Source organism: Taudactylus pleione, unplaced genomic scaffold (assembly GCF_031769625.1).
Source record: "Taudactylus pleione unplaced genomic scaffold, aTauple2 ptg000092l, whole genome shotgun sequence".
NCBI classification, from domain to species: Eukaryota; Metazoa; Chordata; class Amphibia; order Anura; family Myobatrachidae; genus Taudactylus; species Taudactylus pleione.
The window spans coordinates 9,304,308-9,322,446 of record NW_028284494.1 but is presented as its reverse complement, the minus strand read 5'-3'; the positions used below and the strand labels follow the sequence as shown (position 1 = coordinate 9,322,446).

At 40.1% G+C, this 18,139-nt stretch overlaps 1 protein-coding gene across 1 annotated transcript in view; it reads left to right on the top strand.

Annotated features, from left to right (window-relative positions):
* Positions 1 to 18,139, top strand: part of NDUFS4 (NADH:ubiquinone oxidoreductase subunit S4) — a 138,010-nt gene that overhangs the window by 115,697 nt on the left and 4,174 nt on the right. The window contains exon 3 of the mRNA XM_088469487.1: positions 16,384 to 16,556. Coding sequence (XP_088325613.1) covers positions 16,384 to 16,556 — 173 coding nt within the window. The remainder of the gene's footprint in view (positions 1 to 16,383; positions 16,557 to 18,139) is intronic.

Here is an 18,139-nt window from a genome sequence, read left to right as displayed (position 1 = left end):
ATGGCTGAAAGACATAGAAGGAATCCAAAAATATAAAGTTGTGTATTGATTAAAAAAATAAATACTCTAGTCGTGTAGAAGACCCATAAATCCATCTCCGTACGGAGAACCCCTTTTTAAAAAAAATATCAGATTTTCATTGAGAAGTATTAATTTGTGACAGTGATTGACATAACTTTTGAAAATATATAATGCCGCTATAGCAGTAGGAGAAGTGTGAGGCTCTGTTGGATCTGAGAGCCAGTCAGACAAATGGACAGACCGGCAATCAGCATTTGATGACTTCAAAAGCAGTTACTCCAGTTGGACATAGAACCTTGACTACTACTTAAAGTCTATATAAATCCCTTATTTTAGCTTCCGGCAGCTATATATAGCAGCGAGACTGCGCAGTGATCATTTATATGACCTCCACATGGAAGAGTTCAGGCTGGTGCCGTATAGTTCTTTTCAAGCGTTCATATTGTTTTCGTGGAATTGTAGAGCCCAGGCTTTCACCTATTGAAATGTCACTTAAAGGATAGGTTTCCTTGTCACTAGCAAAAAGCCATGTGGATGGAACAATCACAAAAGGGTGTTGTAAGGCATTTCAAAAGTGTGAGAAATCAGTGTGTCTAGACTCAGAGAGCATCGGCAAGACTCTCAGAGCTGCTGTGCCCTTTACGTGTCAGGCGTGTGATAGATGCCAAGCTTTTTATCCCATATCTTTGGCAACAAGTCAGCTATGCTATGGTACCTCACATGTCTGCTGGGCAAAGACACTGCTGCTCTGTGTCAAAATGGGTAGAGCTGTGAAACACACAAACATTGTGCCCCTAAGTCCTCTTCATTTATTTCACATGTGTTAAGGCTTTGATCATGTCAATTTTATTACAACCAAGGGTTTTATTAAATAAAACATATTTGTTTTATATTAGAGTTGTTCTGGTCGTCTTGTTGTACCAGGTAGTCATCAGACAGGCTTCTTACTGCTGAGTTTCATAGGTAGATTGAGTATGAAAAGTAAGTGAGACTTTTTAAAAAAATTTTAGAAGTACACCAAAACTTACCAGGCTACGTCGGTGATGGGCAACAGACGGTCAAATGGCCATGTGTGCCCTTCTAGGCTTTCTCCCGTTTCACCCTGCACCTTTCAGTTTTATTGTCAGATTTGTTTGCGACAGCGCGCCACACTTCAAAATGCCCACTGACACGGTGGACATATGTATTTTATTTATTTTTTTATATTGTACTGGTTTCTTACTGATATTAAGGGTAATGTGTGGCCCTTTTGAAGGTTAGAGGGCCCCCCAATTGGCCACTGAAGTGTATTAGGTTGGCACTGCCATCACCATATTCTAGGAACTAGAGCAGGGTGGGCAATTAGCTGGCTGGGCCCTCCAGGTGCTGTGGGACTACACATCCCAGCAAGCCCTGCCACAGTTTTGCTGTGAAGGCATGCTGGGATGTGTAGTTCAACAGCAGTTGAAGGACCGCTTATTGCCCACTCTTGGGCTAGAGGGTTGTTGCAGACTGGAAAGTGTTGATTGAGCTTAGCTGCTGCTTAAGTGCCCTCTGATACCATTATATAGGTTCCAGCCCGAGCCCTACGAACAATGGTTTTATTTAGTAAAACCCAGTCGAGAACATTAAGAGGGCATCTATTTAATGAAGTCTATATTTTCCGCACAGTGACTGGCATAACACATTTTACAAAGCTTAGACATTACCTTTCATAGGCAAACGCAGGGGGGTTTCCGGTTGCCTGGAAACCCCGATCCCCAGCCCACACCATGACCACAATAGAAATAGTAATATAGAATTTTACTAGTGCTGCATGTCCTTCTCAGTATCACAAATTAAATAATTAGCACCGGCCTGTGGATCTTTTAACATACACCTGTGCACCTACTAGGAGATCTGGAAAACATGCACTGTTAGGGGTGCACTGCTATAGACCATCAATATGGTTAATTATTAATACCATATAATAATACACTATCCAGTGCATGATGATATCAATATGTACATATATGCCCAGGGTAGTGCTGGGTTCTTCTGTTGCTCCCCCAGTCTCCCGGACTTGCTCCAATGCTCTGGAATGGAGCCCACATCTGAAATAAAAACATTCAGCTCAGGCAGGTTGGCCCTACTGCCGCATAATGTTTTTCTGTGATCGCTGGTCCTGTATATGCTGGAATTATCATGACACACTATACACTATGTATGACACATATTAAAGCTGGTTAAGTGCAAACTATGCCCTCTTCATGGACTGGGCACACTCGCTCTAAAGTCAAGCATTTGGAAACCCCCCTCTAGAAATCCTGCGTTTGCCACTGCCTTTTCCAGAAGTGTAATGCAAAGCGCTGAAATACTTTGTGTCGCGCAAGAACAAAATATACCTAGTAAAACTTCGAGCTTTCGCCTTCTCTCATTTTGCAACATTCTTTATTAACACTTGTGACATGTTTTATCTAGATTTGACATGTACACAGCCCAGCTAGCAAGCCGGAAACCACATTTTGCATTAAGAATGTTTAGCTGTGTTTGCACAGTCATAATGTAACAGCGATGCAGACATAACATGTAGTTTTAATGTTGGCTTATAGAGCTCCACACGTTCAGGAAATGGGTACATCATCGCCAACATGAAGTGTCTTGCTCAGTATTGAGTCAATCCTATTTTGTTTGGCCGGTATTCTGGTTATTCAAAGTTCAACAGGTGACACTCAGCATTTTCTGTACACTGCACTAAGTATTTAAAGTATGTATTATTGGCACAGCCATGTTCCCTGGTGACTTACATATTTCAGGTTAAGCCCCTAACCACTGCTTGTATGTGGAATCGCATCCAGATCACTAACGGTTTTTGAAAAATGACTCTGTACCAAAAAAAGCATCTAAATTGCTTCAGCTCCAAGGATAACCAAACACAAACGTTAACCTTTTCCTAAGTGAAGCATCATGGTGAAGTCATACTGTTCTCTCTTCACTATAAGTTAAATTAGCAACCGATTTTTATGTGGTTTAAAAATACTGTGAATGCTCCAACTTGGATGTCAAGCCTAGTCTGCTCACATGATATAGCAAAATGTTTCTTTTTCTTTTTACAATTTTTTTTTTTGTTTATTGCAATTGTTGCCAAAACAAGCTGCAATCATTTTATTGTTTAGATTGTTTTTTAGAAATATTGATTGCTGTCTGTTGCATCTATTCTTACACCAAATCTTGATGCGCCTGCTGTGTACATTATTCATTAATGTTGACCTGTAGCCTGCATACAACAGCGAGACCACTCTTTTGTGGGCTGAAGTGATGTTCTGGCTATCCATTCTGGTCAGTCCATGTCAAGTGGACCAATTAAGATCGTCCCCACCTGCTGATTGTGCACTGCTGAGTCGGCCACTGTTGCGTGGCCCCACTTTGCGGGCTATAGTTTTACTACTATTGCATATTGTGAACTAAACTTTTCCCAAAATCAAGCTGGGTAGACACAATATACGACGTATGGAACAGTATATTGTTCATATACATCGTATAGTGTGTAGGTCTGATCTGTCATTCCCATCCATCGTTCATCGCATCTTCCCATCTCCTGTCCTGCACGTCAGATGGGACGATGCAATGGACGACACAGTATAGTGACATGCAGCCTGTAACCATGCATTCCGCCGTCGTATACTGGATTGTGCTATGTGTACGGCGCTCGCTATGTATCATTACATGGCTCCCGCATTGCTGGGGAGCACCATCGTATGCTGTGTACCCAGATTTAGTCTGACATTTATGCCAACCTTCATGTAGAATGTTATCAAAATTCCAAATGGTCAAGTAGGGAGACCCCATGTCTATTTGACATGAATGACCAATTCATAAATGTGGTGGCACACAGGTGGTTTTACACATCAACAGCAGCTAAAGGGAATACAAATGTACAACTCCAAATTAACTGCATATTCTTTATATGCGACTGCGGCTGCTCTTAGCTATTTCCTTTACACTTCACTTTTCCTTTTATAGCGGTGCCTTGGGGTGGCTTAGCTGGGCCAGTTTGGGGGTGTCCTGCGCTCTAGATTTGAACCCTAGTATGTTAGGGACCTACACTACAGAGGTCACCTGGATGTGGTGGGTAGGCCCATAACCTTGGCCAAGATTATGCCAAAAACCTCTATTTATTGCAAAAATTTATTTATATGTAATCAGTTAATTTGGAGTTGTGCACTTGTATTCCCGTTTGCGTATATCCATTTTCTCCACAGGTAGCGCCTCCAAATAATAAAAAAAAAAATATATATATATATATATATATATATATATATTTATTCAGGGTGTGCAGTCTGAGGCCCATTTTCTATATACATCTACAGCAGCACCTACATGCAGATCACTGGTGCGACATCCTGCAGTAACATTTGATGTCTGAGAGTAGTTTCCTCTGTGATTTTTATTATGCTGTATTCTCGGGAGTTTTGGTTAGCCCTCCACAACATGGCTGTCTTCAGTCTGTCATTTATAGATCTATTTTACACCTAACCCACTGGTCCCAAGCTGTTGAAACTGCCTGCCAGGAAGGCTTAATACCTAGAATGCCTCTCTAGCAAACTGGTAGCTTGGCCAAACTACCAGATCTTTGTAAGCATCACCTGGCTGTTGAAGAGTAACCTAAGCTATCATATTTACTGATTATAATGGACAGTATACAGGACATAACAACATTTTAGGGTTCTACAACAAATGATTGTCTCGTTCTCTCCCACTTGGATAGATCATACTAGCTGGTCATTTTCCTCATAGTGCACTCATGATCGATTTGACATTTCCCAGCCTGGTTTATGAGGTGAAAAGGAAAACAGGACGAGACATGGCTCACTTCTGTTGATGATGATCTAGTGACAACAAGATCTTTTTGTTTTGCAGTTAAAAAAAAAACATTTAGGTTTGAAACTGGAGACTTGTAAAACCAAAAACATTTGATTAAATTGTCTGTTTTCCAATGCGGTTCCTGTCACCACTGGTAGGATTATAAACGGCATGCTTGATGTGCAGACACGAGTTTATTGCGCTTGACTCCGCTGGTATTTGCTGTTGGAAGGAAGGCAGGAAAGAGGGTCTGCAAAATTAGTTAGATCTGATAAAATATGACAAGTATTAGCTGCCCAATGACCTTGCCAGGGTAAAACATATATTTTAAATGTCTATTTTGCCAATTTAAAATGTTGCTAAGTATTCTGTTACAGTTTTTATAGATTATTTAGCAATTTACTTTTCGTTATGTCTGTTTATCTGGCCATCTGCTTGTGTGATTTTGCTTTTTTTTTTTTCCCCCGAAGTAATAATACATAATTTGCCAGTGACTAAAAGTGTAGAATTTTCTTTTTTCATAGGGACAGTGATTCGTGATTTATACGCCATGTTGATTGTTGCTGAGAAATGTATCGCTCCTTCGTAAAGATAAATGTATTTACATTTCAAGACCCGCAGGACAGTTCTTGAACCGTATTAAAGCCTATACTTAACGTAATACCTAGTAATAAGGCAACTGCAAAAGCTGATTCTAGGACCCATCTTTGGTGTTCTGACCCACACCCTACTCCAGTGTTATCTTGCGTTACCTGATTATTTAGGATCAAGGAATGAGGAAAAGGAATACAGTATGCCCACCTGCAGCAATGTTTGTCGTTAAAAGGCAATACAGAGATGAGAGTATCTTGTCTGTAACTAGTATTCTGGATCAGCTTAATGTGGATATAGGCCCTGATTCAGACCCACTCGCAAGCGGCTGTCCGCTCGCAAGTGGGTCGATGGTGTGTACTGCGCATGCACACGACGGCGGGAGCTCCGTCGTGCGCATGCGCCAGACGCGACGAGCGAAGGACTTTCCTTCGCTCGTTGTGTCTGATCAAAGTGGGCGTGCTGTCGATGTTGATTGACAGCATGCCCCCTTTGGTGGGCGTGCCGGGGGCGTGCCTCCCAGACGGTGGCGTCCCCAAGGGAACGCCTACCGTCAGAAGCCGGCCCACTGACATCACTAGTGATGTCAGTGGGAGTGATTTTGGCTCTGATAGAGCCAAAACCACTCCGGGCCTTGCGGTTGAGAAACTCAACCGCAGGCTCCGGCTTGCAGTGGCGATGGTCGCGATGGTCAAGACCATCTCGGCCATCAACCTGCACGCTCGTGTAGGCTGTGGGTGGTGACCCACAGCTATACGAGCGTCCAGGAGGACGCTCCATAATTATGGAGGACGGCCCTCATTCAGAGCGTGCGCTCTGCTCAGAGCGTCCGTCTCTGAATGAGGGCCATAGTGCCCACTGTAATGAGATAATGCCCGCTGTAATGAGATAATGCCCGCTGTAATGAGATAATGGGTTACCATTGCTGGTGCGCTCTGCAGGTCATTCCACTTGAAAAAATAAACGATAGTTTTTTTTTACCAATTTACAATCACCAATCCCCACCCCAAAAGGTTAGATGTTACCCTGCTTTGGTTGCTTACTGTACATACAGCAAGGTGCCTTTGAATAAACCCTGGTACCTGGGGATGCAGCAGTGGCTCTTGTTCTTGGGAGTGCGGTGCATTATACTTACAACCTATATGCATGAAAGTAATGCAGAAAAGAAGAAAAAAAATATTATATAATATATATTTCTGTGTGTATATGTATATATACATATGTGTGTGTGTGTCTATGTATATATATATATATATATATATATATATATATAATATATATATTTTAATATTTTTTTTTATATATATATATATTTATTCCACACCTGAAAATTAGATGCACAAACTTCTGTCATTATAAGAAGTAACAGGCGTTTAGGATTTTACCAGGAATAATGTTATTTTTACAGTGACTTTATGAGCGCATTTAATTGTTTTTTCTTTAAGTCGCTCTAATTTATGGGTGTCCAATGTTGCAATTGAATTTCTTTTGGGTGCCCATTAATTATTGCGCTTGTTGCACCTAATTGAACCTGGTTTAGCCGTGTAACATGGCTAAACCAATCTAAAGTCCTGGTTAGGGCGCCCAAGCCACTGAGCAGGACTTATCGCCGAACGGAGCAACAATTGAATTGCTCAGTCCGGCACCGACAGCCGCCGGCGCCTACATTTGAATCTCCCCCAATGAATCTTTTCTCATTGCACGTTTTCCCCAGGATCGGAAGACTTACTTTTAGTAATGGTCCTATTAAACAGGTGGAAACGGGCGACAGTAGATACAAATCGGTGTCTCACAAGATTGTGTCGATGTGTATTGACACTAGTGCAGGCATATTCATTTATCCTACAATATCAAGTCTAGTTTTTCAATGTTTCCAGGTTATAGAGAAAAATAAATGTGTATCTGTGTTTATATCTGGGTTTTGCTTACGTGGATCTGTTAGTGATACCTGGAGGAAGAGAAATATGAAGGGGTGTGTGTGTATATATATATATATATATATATATATATATATCCTAATATATATATATATATATATATATATCCTAATATATGCGTATCACGGTATCAAGTCAGAATGTGTTTTCACTGAAATAAGTGGTGCAAACGAACGGCTCACACTCTTCTATATTGAGAAATGAGAACGTTCTGATTATTACATTAAGCGGTTTAGCTTATGTTGCATCATAGGTCTAGGTCAAATGTCTGCAAACACAAATCTTCTTGTATTTGTTTTGGCATTTACTTTTGTCTCCGCTTATGTATTACAGAACAGATCCACCTGGATTATGGATTTTCACATTCTCTCGACATTTTACTTTATTGTCCTTACACTCCCAGAATGTACAAAACATAAAATACACAGACTTCAAACGTATTCTGGTAAAGTGGACCTAAAGCTGGGAAATGTAGTAGGATATCGCACCACCTTATGGTTGGATTGTGGAATCCGTTTTTAATAGGTTTTTGGTCATCTGCCGGAAAATGTCTTCCGCGCCAACGGCGTAATTATAAAACAAACGCCCTGTTGGCAATGTAACCCAGCACCGGCCAGCTGGTGGCATGCTGCGTAATTCTCATGGCAATCCGTTGTTTCGGCATGACTTTTTTTCTACAGGCTCTTAGTAGGTCCCCATAATGCCCCAGATTTACGAGTTACTGTGGAAAGACTGCAGTGCACCAATGACTGGGTAGAAGATAGATGCAGGATAAAGAGGATAGAAGCAAGCATTTATATATTTATAAGTATATTAAGTGTCAAATTGGGCTGTATCTACGGTATTCAATTGGGAAACCGGCTGACGTAAGCCCGACAGCCGGCTTCCCGATTGCTTTAATCCGGCGAGGGTTAAATGACAGGCGCCTAAATCTAGACGCCTGTCATTTTTCTGACGCCGGGAGACCGGCGCAGTGGGGGAGGGTTAGGTTTAGGGCACCCGGGGGGGACTTAGGGTTAGGTATCCCCCCAGGAGGGTTAGGGTTAGGCTAGGGGAAGGGGGGGGTTAGGCACCACCTGGGGGAGGTTAGGGTTAGCACCACCCCCTGGGGGACTTAGGTTTAGGCAGTGGGGGGGGGAAGTTTAGGGCTAGGCACCCTAAAGGAGGGTTAGGGGGTTAGAAATAGGTTAGCTAATACTTACCTTCGACGATCGGGATTTCCCCCTCTGCTGGCCTCCTGGTGTTGGGATTACAACCGCCGGGCAGGGGTCCGGCGGTAAATCATACCGATTCCGTTTTCACTGCGCATGCACAATAACAGCAGATTGGCGAGTGAGAGAATCCTAGTATTGTGTTTTACCCAGAGTGCATTGTAATTGTCCACAGATGTATGACCTGCTCTGTTGCTTTATTGCAAGCCTTCTGCTTGATTTGCATGTTTTCTGCAATTTGTCCCAAAGAAAAACTGTAGTGTTCCGTAAAGAGGACTATTTTGTCTGAACAGAGTGAGGATGGCCATTGTCTGGACTGACCCAATGTTCTCAATGATGCCCCCAGTGACGTCAGCAGGGTATGATGTGATATCCACTTTATATCCTATACTCTAGAGAGGAGCGCTTCGGTTTTGCCTCGTTGAGAGATTCGAACCTGGTGGAATGATCCAAGACCAAACTGCTCATCCCCAAAAATATCTAGGACTCAATTGGTGCTGTTCTATGTTAAGTTAATTTTTAAAAGTTGCTAAAATAGTTTTCTAAAGAGTCGAAAGAAATGAATGAAAAAGCACCACATGGGGCCATATTCAATTAGGTGAGAAAAGCCGTTTTCGGCGATAAAGTATCGTGAGTGACGTCATTTTGCTATGCGAAGAGTTTCCTCTCTATTCAATTCCGGAGACTTTTCGCCGGTGCGGAAACTCAATGCAATGGAACCTGCAAAAAACTTTTGCCTATGAATAGGTGTTGAAAAAAAGTGCAGAAGTGGGGTTTTGGGGTGCAAACCTCGTATAACACCCCTGCACCCTTGGAACAGTCCTGCAAAGATAAACTGCATCAAATGAAGTTTAAAAAATCCTTTAGATCACCCAAAAAAAGTACTTTAATTTTGGGGGCGAAAAAGCCCAAAGTTGGGGGACAAATGTAAAAAATTAGCAAAATAGACTCCAGAGGGGTCGCCAAGTATGCCCCAGGTGTTTTTAAGTTTGAGGGTGGTTGCGGCAGGTGGATTTTTTACGCTTTTTAAAACTTCACTATAGCAACTTTAAAATATGCTAGCCCCCATTTTCATGTACCCCAAATTTGCTGGGACTACTTATTTTCTGCAAAAAAAATCCTGCTAAATGCTGTTCTTCACCACTTGTGCAAAGACGCTAATTAGCAGCTTTTGAAATCATTTAAGTACCCCGGATACCTTCAGTATGGCTATTCGGGGGTATCTATAGTGATCCCCAATGTCAGTGCATCTTTTGGGGGGTGTAATGCTGATTTCCCCAAATCTGACAGCACTTTTCGCATGTTACAGTTTCGCCGGGTCCCCTTATCGCAGATTTCTAATTGAATACGGGGATAAGCTGAGACGCGCGCGATACTTTTTTTTCACATGGAAAACCGGCGATGACTGTGAAAAGTACGGGACTTTTCGCACCTAGTTGAATATGCCCCTTAATATTAAAGTCTGTGGGGGTGCTTCAGTTGTTGGCAATGAGGCGCAGAGTGCCTCCAATCCTGTTAAGTCACCACGTAGATGTATCTTTTATTCATATTTGCTCACTCCCTATAGTGATTGAGCAAAGATTCCTTACCGTAAGAAGTACTAATATGCGCAGCCAGACGTCGTGGTGGTGATCAGGGACACCGATCACCCCCTCTGAGTATTTTATTATATATTTTTATTGCATATCAGTTTTGCAGTTTGCATTTTTTTCCCATACAGTAGTTCTGTAATTATGCTTACCCTAAGTAATGTCAGAAAGTTACCAAAGTAGATAAAAACAAGTTCAATTGCACTGTATAATCTGTCTTTTTATAGAAGCTTGTTGGAAGCACATGGTTTTCTCGTGCTGTTCCTGGTGTTGTAGTTTGTGGTGTGTTTATTAAGCTCAATCATATTATATGCTGAATTGTACAGTTAGAAATGTGTTCAGTCACACTTGTTGCTGCTCCACTGAAACTCCCACAGCCAATTCCAGACAGTCCATTAACATATATCACCATGTCTTTGGACTGTGGCAGGAAACCCAAACGAACGGGCAGTTTCCCACCTTTGGTTTGTATTTGGCACTTGAGCCCTTGATTCCAACCAATGTGCCACTTAATGATCAGTTAGTCTTAGGGTGGCTTACCTCAAGATTTAAAAAAAGATTTTATACCTCGGTCCACATCCAAAGTGCTTGAGCTCACCACTATTGCTAGAGATAAGTTTCCAAATATTCCCTTAATTTCAAATTTCACTTGTGTTGCTGACAGTATATGACCTTAAGTGTTCCCAGTCCTCCTCCTCCCCCAACCACAGCAGAATGAATGGACTGTCCTTGTCCCAGCTCTATTCATAGACTATAAATTCTACAAAAAGTGAATTTACAGAAAGTAGATCGCATCTCAGGGATTGCATTTCTGGTACCTCTCACCTCACAATTTCTCCACAGTTTCCCTCACTTCTAGCTAACACCTTAAGACATGCACCTTGTTAAACTAGAGCTGACCCACGTGCATGACTTTCAGGGGTTCCTCCTTGGAGTGCTCAGATGAGAATTTGAATAAATGCTGAAGGCTGATCTGGAGCAAAGAAGCCAGCTCTGGGTACTTGTGGTCCACCACTAACCCTCTATGCATGGCATTTTACTGTCATTTGGGGTGGAGTGGCTAAAGAGAGCAACAGGAAACCACCTATACCATATGTTTTGTACCTGACATTCATTACTTTCTAGTCCCATTGATTAGTCCTGGCCTTTCCTGTGCTAATTGGGAGTTTTCTGTTTGTTTTTGTTTTCTTTAAGTGTGGGTGGGGTGGGGAATGTGATTTTTAGTATAACCTCTTTTTTTCCCTTTAAAGCTCTTTTAGGTGACAAACTGACCTCAAGGCTAGAGATAACTCTGCTCCTGTCTAATCATTCTGATGTCAAACTGCATGTCACCCGTGATTCCATGATGAGGTCTCAGTTATGGATTAACCTGCTGCTTTCTGTTAATATGTCATAGAACTGCAGGTTAAACAGAGACTCTGATCCAAAAATGTTTGTTTAGCTGTACTGGGGGCACAAACCAGTATGCAATTTGAAATCTGTCAGTTTGACGATCATTCAGTAAAAAATGGCTTCATTCAATTGAAAATGACCGTAACAGGCAGATGTATTTCCAGTTCAAATTTTAGTCCAAATGAAACAGAACATTTCAGTCTTATTCTCGTTGCTGACATTTGCTGTCTGTGTTGCATGGGTCATTATTTGATATTTAGGTATGCTTGCATAATAAGGGTAATTCAATTCAACATGATGCGTCATGTAGCTAATTTTCCTGTGGATCTCAGTGCTTTTGCCCGACCGTACCGAAGCTACTTTGCAGCCTTTACTTTGAATTGAATAGCCCTCAATGACTGTGGGGCATATGTATCAAAGCTTGATGTGAGATAAAATTGTGAAATATATATCACCAACCAATCAGCTCCAAACTATCATTAAACACAACCTGCAAAATGTAAGTTAGAAGCTGATTGGTTGGTGATATATAGCTCACATCAAGCTTTGATACTTATGCCCCTAAATATGAACCAGAGCAACTGAAAATAAGTTTGGTTTTTGTGTGCGTTCTACTCAATGAATATTTAAAACAAAATAATGCAAAACGTTAACGTTGGAAATATTACATATTTAATTTGTTGTGTATAAAAAAAAACTTTGCCATAGTGTATGATCATTGTATCACACTTCCCCCAACTTCACAGAATTCTACAAGCACAGACTTTATTTTTTTTTTAAATAAATTAGAGGAAAAACGGTATAATTTTAAAACGGTCCCCTAATGTGCCAATAAAAGAGAGAGGGGTTTGCAGACTATCCATGTTACATTTCCCACCCCCCTGTTTAATGCTACCACTGTACACCTCCACACCTGTGTTTTGTTGGCAATAATGTGGCTACATTTCTGCTCCCAGATTGGATTTGTGCAGTCAGACTCCACAGTGTGATACATTTCTTGGGGATATATGGACTATAAACTTTTTTTTGTTTTGTTTTGGGTGGTGGTTGGGGGGGGTGGTTTTGTTCAAGTGGTAAATTTTCTTGTATCCGACTTTAATTATGTAGTTTAATGTATACAGACACACAGTAGACAGCCATAAACACTGCTGGATTTAGAACCATTGCAGCATTCATTCTAGCAGGCCCTGGGTGCACCTGTTCTTAAAAAATCGTGCTTATTTATTGCTATCCACTTTAGCCAACAAGCTGTTCTTAGTTAACAAGCGTCTTTGCTTTGTCAGCCCGCAGGGTGTTTTGTAGACATTTTTTTTTTTTTTCCATACAAAAGCACGAATGTCATCTGAATACGCCAGTCTAGACGTTATTGCAGGGGACTTTGGCAGAATGTGGGTCATAGCAGGCCGTGGAATCCCTCTCTGCATTATACACACTACACTAGATTTGCTTCCACTTATGCGCTAATATTGAGTTACCTCAATAGACTGCACTTATATTCATTGGCATGATGGAAGGTAGGAATTGTGTCGTATTTAGAAATGTTTACACTTTAATTTAAAGTAATAGATTTCTTGTGCAACGCAAGATTGATTCACCTGCTAAAGGATTATTTAAATCCTTAAACTATTACATGAAACAGAACATACTGCATTACTCCTTAATCTGAACTAGTGAGTGAAAGAAAAGTGGCACCTTAAGCTGCGTTTTCTTTCCTTATTCATCCCAAAGAGCGTAATTGGTTCTAATTATTATTATTTTTTTTAAATTGTATTGCTATTTGAACCTAGCCTTAATTCTCAGACTGTTTGTCCCATATGTCAAATCACTGACTCCTTTAACATCTAGGCTGTCTTTTTTTGAGACCATTAAATACTGTGGTACATAATGGATTCCAGAATTACATTGGCCCAGAATAGTAAATGACAATTCCTCACCTTTAGAAGAGCCGCCCCCGTTTTATTTAGCAAAAACTCTATGCTTTCAATAGCGTCCGTATTAGCCACCTCACATACGGTTTACGGTTTATACTCTCCCTTTCGCGATTTAGCCCATGGAGCTGCTGCATACCTATGGCAGCTCCTAATTGAAAGTCAATTAATTAGAAATACAAGGAAAAAAATAATGAATCTCGGAAATTGGCTGATGTGCAGTAGCAGGATCTGATTGATCTTGCTTTTTAGCTATGGCATTTTACATTACTTTATTATTGGAAATGTGGAAGCTTAATTGTGCGTTTTTTTAAACATGCCTTCTCATAGGTTTATAAATAATACATTTTTTATCAGCGCAATATCAGATTATCTTTAATTGCGTCTAGCATCCAAAAAAACCTTTAGCTTGAGCCCAATTTTAAAGTAAAAACAAAAAAATAGATAAACATTAGAAATAAGTCACATCTTCACTTGTATGGAGTGGCTCTACTAGCTTCATATTGTTTTAAGAATTTTGTACAGTGGTTCCCAAACTTTCTTGAGTCACAATACCCCAGAGTATCAGCATTTTTTTTCATGGCACCCCCAGGCCAAAAGTTTATTAAAAAAATTCTGAAAAAAAATTAAGTTAAGTAAACTGTGCTTGCCTGTCATCCAAAGTTCATTTATGTGGCGGTGGACAGGACTGGCTAAGACGCCGTAATTCAAAAAAGTTTGGGAACCTCTGACATGGGACCATAAAAAGTTATATTTGGTCCTGGACCAACAACCCATGGCACCCAGTTTGGGAACCACTGCTTTTATATATAGCTAAAGTTTAGCTATTTGTTCTACATATTTAATGCATGCATCAAATTCTTAAGTAGATAAGTTTGGTAGAAAACTGTTAAAAAAAAAAAAAGGTAATGTTTTACCATGTACCAAAATAAATCCACACATGCATAATTGATTTACTTTCTTTTTATATAAATTTAAATGTTGTCCTGTCACATGGATAATTAAGCACTGTTTCTGTATATTATTGCTGCCACTGTCAAAATTCGAATACTCATCTAATGGTGTAAACTTTTATTTTATGTTTTGGTTATTTTTTTTTTTTTCCTCATTTGAATCCATTGCTCGGCTCTGCTTGTCCAAGTTCCTGAACAAATTCATATATTTGGTTGAGGGTAAAACAAAAAAAAAAAAGTGGAGTGCACCTGGAGCAGATGTCTTTATTTTCTAACATACCAACTCGATCAACTGGTGCTATTGTAAAAAATGTTACAATGATTACAGTAATGGCTAGATGGAAGGAATGATTTCATACCTATTAAAATACCTTATAATGCCCTGCTGAGCCCTTAATTAACAACGTATTGCCTATATATTTACGTGTGAATATTTAATGAAAATGGGAAATATCATTAAAGAAGGAAACTGATTTGAACAAATTGCTCGTGTAACTTTAAAGACCAAAAAAAAAAAAAAAAAAAATGTCTGTGGGCTCTGTGAAATTACAATATTAAAGTATTTGCAATATTCCGACCCTGCCGAGCACAAACCTGTTGCAGAGCAAATTGACTTGCTTGACGCAGCGTTCTCACAGCATCAGTAATAAAATGTGTTTTAAGAGGCAGAGAAGGCCTGGCATTTTTTTTTTTTTTATGACTCTCACTAATAAAAATATTTGTCCATAAAAGTTCAATATGTCTAAAATAAAAGCGTAAAACGAGAAATTGTTAGCTTATGCCCGGGTTAGGATATTTGGTCTGAAACCACAGGAAAATGGTGTTAGCAATGCTTTAGAGAGCGATGAATACGCTGACCTCTATTACTTCAAGAGAATAAAGAAGGGTTATAAAAATCTAGAGACCAGATTTTTATAAAACAAGGTATGCAATAAGTGCATAAAAACTGTATTGTGGTTTCTTAGGGTTACATAAGGTTTCTTCAGGCAAGCTGCTCTGTACCTCATATCGTACATGACATTACATTTATTTTCTGTGAGCGCTTACCACAAGACTAGCAGCCTTACAGCCTGGAGGTTTGTGGCAAGATTTTGTCAGCAGACCTTTTAATCGATTTGAATTATGCAAAGTTATGCGTTAACAATCACACACATTGGGCTAATGCAATTGAAAGGTGAAGCATTTATACCGAGGAACATTGGTTTGCATTAATTAAAGTTCTTCCATACATATTATATTTTAGTGGTACTACGATTCTTATGTTATAGCTGTTACAGTTGTGATAATGGTGTGTGCGTTATGGGCGAGTAAGTACAATATGACTACAGTAAATAAATGTATAGGGTTTATCAGGAGATATATTGTTTCAGACCGCTTAACGAACAGACTTTATAATTTTCCAAAGCTGCCTGCATAAGTTGCAATGCTTCTTTTTAGCGTGACGGACAGGAGAATAGTATTGCTCTGATTATGATGGTTGTAGCTTTCCGATCTGTATTTGTATCCCCTATAGAAAGGTTTTTCCCTTAGGAAAAAAAATCTGTAGACGCTGGGTGTGGTGCTGGCAGATTTTAGTTAATTAAAGCACAACCCAGACAAAAGTGTTTAGTGATGTTAATTACTTTCACTTTTTTGTTGAATAATCAGCTTGCTTCTGAAGTTAGCCATTGGAGTGGGAACATGTCAACTTCTAAATTGGTATTTTGGGATACAAGAGTTAAACATTAACTCCTGAGTGTTTTCTCTCCTGAAGCAAAATAATGTACGATTTTGTATTGGTGTTCGTGTAGTGAATCCATTTAAAGAGACTTTTATGTTTACACCTTACACACGAGTCTTCAGATGACCTATGAGAAGAGTCCAAGCTTTATTCTGTAGGGATAGATATTCTGCAGCGAACGCAAACCATGTGCTAAATGTGTCCTTTTATGTTTTGTTAGGATATTAGCACAATAACTGGCCTCCCAGAGGAGCAGCTCAAAATCAGAAAAGTCCGCATTTACGTTCCCGCTAGGAATTCCATGCAGTCTGGAGTCCAGAACACGAAGAAATGGAGACTGGATTTTGATACTCGGGAGCGCTGGGAAAATCCTTTAATGGGCTGGGCATCAACGTAAGTCTCTTAGCAAAAGCGTCTAAGATTTGTATGAGGATATAGCCAATTTACATTTTATTTTAAATGCTCCTCAAGGCAAAGACAAGTGAAGTCTAACAAGTTCCTTAGGAAACGTTTGAGTTGATCCACCGTTTAATTATGCTACATCCCCTCACATGTGATCCATCTATATGTTAAAATTAAACTTTATAAACAAACTATGATGATGAACCAAAATGTCCTAAAGTTCACCGAGCGATAAAGGATCAAATAAATAAAACATAAGATCTATTAACGTGCAAGTCATGTGCCAACATCGTCAAAACCGAATGTGGGAATGAGAAACGTTACAAACATAAGACATTAAATTCTCTCCAATCCTGTCCCACCGCTAGCCCTGCACCCCCACAGATGAGCCCCTTCTGAGACACATCATGCAGTGTCACATAGCTTAGGCAATGCAACTGCATATATTGGCCGGGCAGAAGAGTTTCAGTGAAGGGAGTCATATTCACCCACACTGGATGTCACCCGTGGATTTTCAATAAATAGATGGTTTTCAGTGATGGTCAGGTGTGGGGAGACGTTCCCCTGGAGAGGGAAGACGGCATCCGGATGCTTGGCAGGCATGGCAGTGGCACCACGGGACGCAGGCAACTTTTTCCCGTTTCTTGGAACAAAAATTGGAACTCATGGTCCAAAAGAATTAATATTTGCCATGTGTCAAATACAGATGTGTCCTCATACATCTAGCCTCCTTGCGCTCTAAATAGCCCTTCTAGTCACGCCATGCAATGGCGTGTCTCGGTATCGCCAAGAATACTACCGAGTCACATGTAGCTTATGTGAAGCGCGACTTGTAGCGCACAGAGGATAGATGTATGTGAACACGTGTATCAGGATTACACCTCATCAGCGTCACAAATGTATTTAATGTTAGAAAGGGAACACACTTGTAATTTATATTTCCCACTCTCTAGAATCATTTTAACTTGACAACATTCCTTAATGATGATTGTTATTGACTTAATGATCAGAAAGGAATGAGTCCTGCCCTAGCTCCAAAACACAGCGACAGAGCTGTCCTACTTTTTACTATACAGTATGCGGTACATGGGCAGATCCTCCCACTCACCCTTATAACTGAAAACGGATGGTTTGGCTTTGATCGGTACTTAACATATTAATAATAGGAACATCATCATAACAACAACATAATTGCAGAGCTAAAGTTCTGCAACAAACTTCTTTCACCAACAACATTTCCATATGTCCCACATTTTATTCTAATATACCCAAAAGAAGCATATGCTTAACAGAAGGGACTTCTACGTCAGGTTTATATTTTCTCTGCAAAGTAATATATTGTTTTAACACAACACAAATTCAACCAAATTGAGTACAGATTAGCCGCATAGGATGTGGTACGGATTAGGGAAATAATATGTAAGACTTATTGCACTGTATATAATACCATATAGAAAAGAGAAAGCAAGTCTTTATTTTTCACTTAAAAAAAAACGATATCTCCTGTTTAAACTCACACTAGACAGACTATGAAAGATTTTAGTTCTGGGATTTACTTGTCTTTTTAATGTGAA